The 5410-nt window shown below is 34.9% G+C and overlaps 1 protein-coding gene across 1 annotated transcript; it reads left to right on the top strand.

Annotated features, from left to right (window-relative positions):
* Window positions 1-1319: 1319 nt before the first annotated feature.
* LOC111018270 (uncharacterized) lies at window positions 1320-4124 on the top strand. The gene is made up of 4 exons (XM_088120188.1): window positions 1320-1994; window positions 2430-2793; window positions 2872-3053; window positions 4068-4124. The coding sequence occupies exons 1-4, from the start codon at window positions 1320-1322 to the stop codon at window positions 4122-4124; spliced, it is 1278 nt and encodes a 425-aa protein (XP_087976314.1).
* Window positions 4125-5410: the final 1286 nt, after the last annotated feature.

Genomic DNA, 5410 nt, shown 5'->3' with positions numbered 1-5410 from the left:
TCGGCTCAGCCTATTTTCCGACAGACTCCGCGACATCACGCCGTATTTCACGGTAACCTTAAAGAGCCGTTGAGGCATTGTCGGAAACGATGTCGGGGACTTCGCCTATAAATAGGATCATTTCGCTTCATTTCAAGGTCGTACGCGATCAACCCAATTCTTTCTCTTGAGTTGACTGAGATGCTTATTGACTTTAGCATCAGAGTGCTTACTCTGTTTTGCAGGTCTTTTGCACGGATCTCGTAGCTGCTCAACCAGTTCGTCCTAGCCAATCCGAAGCTAGCAAGGTTGGTCATTTTCTTGATCAAACAGTGCCTCTTCCGGGGTTCACCAATTTTTGCTATATCCCATCATTTGAGCTTTTGAGCTCTGATATCATATTCATGGGTTTCATCTCAAAATCAATTGACGATGAGATAAGACTCCATGAATATTGATATATTTACTATGCATATCATAATTCACAAAATGAAAAAATAACGCTTCGATTCATATGTTTATGAAAAAATTAGATACGGGAAATAGGAAATAAGAAACTAGATTTTGTGCTAACATGAGCTTATCTCAACGGTAATTGACACATGTCTTTGACCAAAAGGGTCATGAGTTCGAACCCCCACCCCACTTGTTGTTAAGAAAAAAAAACTAGATTTTGTTGTTTCCAAAACTTGTGTTAGATTTCGAAAATATTTGTACCCTAGGATCATGAGTTCGAATTTCCACCTCTACATATTGTTGTACTAAAAAAACTAGGCTCTTCCAATTTTTAGGTAATTAACAATTGCTAATGGAATTTGGGGAGAGCAAGATTGAGTTATGTTGAGCCAACTTTAGGGTTTTACTTGAAGCTAGTGAAAGTATGGAGTTTAGTAAATGTATCAGGGAGCATTAATTTTAAAAATTTATATACATTAGATATTATATATCTCAGACACAATACACAAGATTTTTCTCATTTTTATTTGATGAGAAATTATGTGTCCAACAAGACTAAATTTAGTATAAAATGAATAAGTAAATTAGCATCCTTCATGTTGGTGTGGCATCCATAAATTAAATGAGATGATGGGGTCTGAGATGTCACCCTTTTATTCAAGTCCAAAGTGAATAAATAATGAATAGTTCTTCTTAGAAGATGATGATTTAGAATTGGACTATTTCAAAAACTTAAAGGTCAAGTAAGATCTTCTAGTTGTGTCATCACATATTTGTCTTCAAATTCCACAAAATAACTTTAAAGAAATTGTATTTCTATATATAATATTGGCTTATAAATTCTTTATGAAAATCCCGTTTGGAGGTAAGTTATTAGAGAATCAATGGAGGCCGTTCATAATAAACTCAGACAATCTTTCAGTTTTGCCAATGGAGAAAACAAAGAAATTAGAATAGTCATGCTACCCGCTGAAGAAAATAAAAGAAAGCTCTATGAAGCATCAAAGATTGGCTCCATTCAGAGCTTGGAGACACTAATTCAAGAGGATCCACATATCATTCAAAAAGTTCTAATCTCCTCGTCGTCCAATACCGAGAGTCCATTGCACGTGTCGGTTTTGCATGGCCAACTCGAATTCACTCGGTTTCTTTTGGATCTCAAGCCCGAACTTGCTGGTGAAGTCGACGCCCTCCAACGAACACCCCTCCACTTAGCTTCAGCAAATGGAGAGGTTGAGATTGTTCAAGCTTTGTTGGAGAAGAACACTAGCGCTTGCTTGGTTCGCGATTTGAATGGGTTGATTCCTCTACATCATGCAGTGATAAGTGGGCAAATCGAAATCATGCAAGAGTTGATCCATGCAAGGCCACAATCCGTTTGGACAAAGCTTCACAATGGTCAAACTGTTTTACATTTATGTGCAAAAGATAATCATTTAGAGGCCATTGAGATGTTGATCAAAACACTGAAGATCCACAATGATGAAGAGTTTCTGAACACAGTTGATAACAGCGACAATACTGTTTTGGACCTGTCTCTAATGTTAAGACAAATTGAGGTACACATTACTGTGATTAATTTGGTTGGTTGAAGAAAAAAACTTATTAATATTAATCGGGTTTCATCTCAAAACCAATTGATAATGAGAGGAGAGTCATATCTATTATAAACTTTCGTTAGGTCCCTTGAGTAGCCAATATCTATTATAAACCTTTGTAAGGTCTCTCTTATCTTTTCAACATGGAATTCTTAACATACTCTCTCAAGATCGAGGCTCTTTTGGCTCATCAATCTTGACCGGACTGGATGCTCATTTGAGCTTTTGGGCTCTTATACCATATCAATATTCATGGGATTCCATCTTAAACCAATTGACAATCAGAGAAGTAGCTTATATCTATTATAAAGGACATTCCTAAGGTCCATTTTCTTTTTAACGTGTGATCCTTAACTAACCATTTGAAATATGATAAATTTGATTCAAATTGTGCAGATAGTACGGTATTTACTATCTATCCCAGGAATAAAAGTTGGAACAAGTATGATGAGTAGTTGCGTTGCCTCAAATGGAAATGGATCGTCATGTCAAAGTTTATCATGTAGAATTGATCAAGATGTCTCAAGGGTAAGAGAACAATGTATTGAAGCATCATCGACATGCGCAACGTCGAAAAAGTTGATGAAAAGTTCGTGGAAGAAGCATCTTAAGTACAAAGGGGATTGGCTTCAAGATGTCCAGGGTACAATGATGTTGGTGGCAACAGTGATCGCAACTGTGGCTTTTCAAGGTGCAATCAACCCTCCTGGCGGTGTTTGGCAAGAAGATATTCATTTCAATCCCAATACCACTGCTCATCGTTCATATTATCGTCACGATAATTTGATAGCTTTCATTGCTGGAACTGCGGTGATGGCCTATCCAACATCAAACCAAGGATATGGTTACATCACTTACTTGATTATGAATAGCATCTCTTTTCTTGCATCAATATGTGTGATTATATTCATTATAGCTCGACTGCCTCTGAGAAATAGGATTTGTGCATGGCTGTTGACAGTAACTATGTGCATTGCCATTGCATCCTTAGCATATAGTTACTTATTGGGAGTTTGGATCGTAAACGTCTCATTTAGAAATTCTTACGCTTTAAAGATAACATATAAAGTAGTATTTATCCTTTTGTTAGTAATGGTTGGAGTAGTTGTTCTTTGTTGTATTATAATTCCCTTACTTATTAGAGTGGTGAAACTTCTCATTTGGGTAGTTTCAACCACAACTTAGTTACGTTAGAGATTGAGTGCTATGTACAGAAATGACTAGCTTGTATTGTGTGTTTCATCTCATTATTTTGGACATATATAGATTTGTGGTGGTTTATGTATTCACAATAAGTGAAGAATACTATATTTTACATTTTTTTTTGTACATGTATATGTACGTGTATGTGATCCTGTTTAAATTTTTTGTGGTGTAGAAAACAACGAACACCGCGAACAAGCTCAGATTGAAATAAAATATGTTGGAGTGAGATTTAAATCTCGAGGGCTTGTTTGGTAAGGTTTCTGTTTCTTTATTTTTAATGAAGAAAAATGTATTGCATCGTTCCAACCTCAAAGAATTAAGTATGATAAAACAATATTTTCATCTATATTTTGGAACAAATTGGAATGAGAACAAGAAAGAAGAAACTTGTTTTGGTTGTTTCCAAAATCTCTATACAATTGGGAGAATGTATCCAAGAAAGGAGAAACAAGAAACAAATTAGTTATTTGTAAAATGCTTAGATTTCTTGAGAAAATTAGAAACGAGAAACAAAAAACGCAGGAACGTTACAAAACGGGCCCCTAGTTTCCGTCTCTCTTTGTTGTTCAAATTTCTAAATTTCGTAGTGTTCCAAAAGCTGACTTAGGCCCTCATGTTCACAGGGTTTGAATAGAGAAATAAAGAAAAAGAAAGACAACAAGAATGGGCATACTTAATGTTGCATTTTGAAAATAGCAAAAATTTATATAGATATATTATAAAATATTGTCATTGTGCTTAGAAAATGTCTAAACTAATTTATAGAATCAAAATTCGATTTTGCATGTTAATAGGTGCTTGATCCGCTAGTATAAATTGCTTACACAGGGGTCTGAAAGCTTTTCAGTCAAGACTGATCGAGGCTGTGGGGATTGCTTCCTGTGATCTCATTGATGAGTAGTTGGAGAACATGAATTAAAGAGCTAGGAGTTCATTACAAATTTTTATGAACAACATATCACAATAAGTTGCTATTTACAAATTTTTGTATTTATCCCAATCTTTCCAGAATTAAATTAAAGCTATTCTACTTAATTAAGTGGCCAAATTCACGTAACAAAGAAAGAATACAATAAATGAGAATTAAACCATTGAAGTAGTGAGCGCAATGGCCTACTAAAACTTGTGTTTTACAGAAAAATCAGCTACGACATTTTGCAGAAGGATTGAAAAAAATTTGATCTCATGATTAAAGTGACTACAACTCGAAATGAAATAAATGAAAAGATTGCCACTGAATTGAATAATAAAACGTGTTGATCAACAAAATAAAAAGTAGAAATGGAAGGAGAAATACAAAGGTTTTTCCTTCTAGCTTCACCTGACTTGACTTAAAAGGGGAGTAAAATATGTTAAGGATCACACATTGAAAAGTAAAGAGACCTTAACAATGGTTTATAATAGACATGAGTTACTCCTCTCATTGTCAATTGATTTTGAGATGGAATCCCATGAATATTGATATGGTACAGAGTCCAAAAGCCACTCTTAGTAGCTCCGAGCCTTTGCCTAACTGTTCTTCGAATGGGCTAGACTATTTCCTCATTGTTTATTTTCTATGTTAGATGACGGAATTCCCTCGAATTTATTACTTATATTTCTCAAAGCATTAGCAAACAGTTCGACAAGAAAATTCTTACATCTCTATGAAATTTCGAAACCCTATAAAAAAGTATCGAGCGCGAGATTCATAAATGCTACCCAAGAATTTGTAAATATCTTTTGTCTCACACATGTGATATTTATATGGCTCAACACTCAAGTCCGATTCAACTCTCATCTCTCGATCTCAAATTGAATCTAAAATCATACAATTGGCGATCAAGAAACTACGAGCATTAAGTTCAGTTAACTCAACAACGAAAATAACTTCTTTAATCAGAAATACATGAAGTCCAAGAGTTTATAGTTTCGCCTGCATCGTACCATGGAAATGAAATTTAATACAAAACTAAGCTAAAATCTACAAATCAATAATAAAAAATATAAAGACAATGACAAGAGAAGAAAAGAAAAGAATTCTCCCTTGGAAAAAGCCTTTAGCTGCAACCTCCTCCAATCTCTCACTTCTCCTTCAAAATCTGACCTAAAATTTGAATATATAGGCCCAGTTGCCATGCAAACACTAGGCACCATTCAAGTTGGCACTGTAGCTTTTTTTCTATGAAATA

The sequence above is a fragment of the Momordica charantia genome, assembly GCF_013281855.1.
Source record: "Momordica charantia cultivar OHB3-1 chromosome 11 unlocalized genomic scaffold, Mcharantia_2.0 BLBB01000011.1, whole genome shotgun sequence".
Taxonomy (NCBI): Eukaryota; Viridiplantae; Streptophyta; class Magnoliopsida; order Cucurbitales; family Cucurbitaceae; genus Momordica; species Momordica charantia.
Note: the sequence above shows the minus strand (reverse complement) of the source record. Positions and strands in the feature narration are given on the sequence as shown.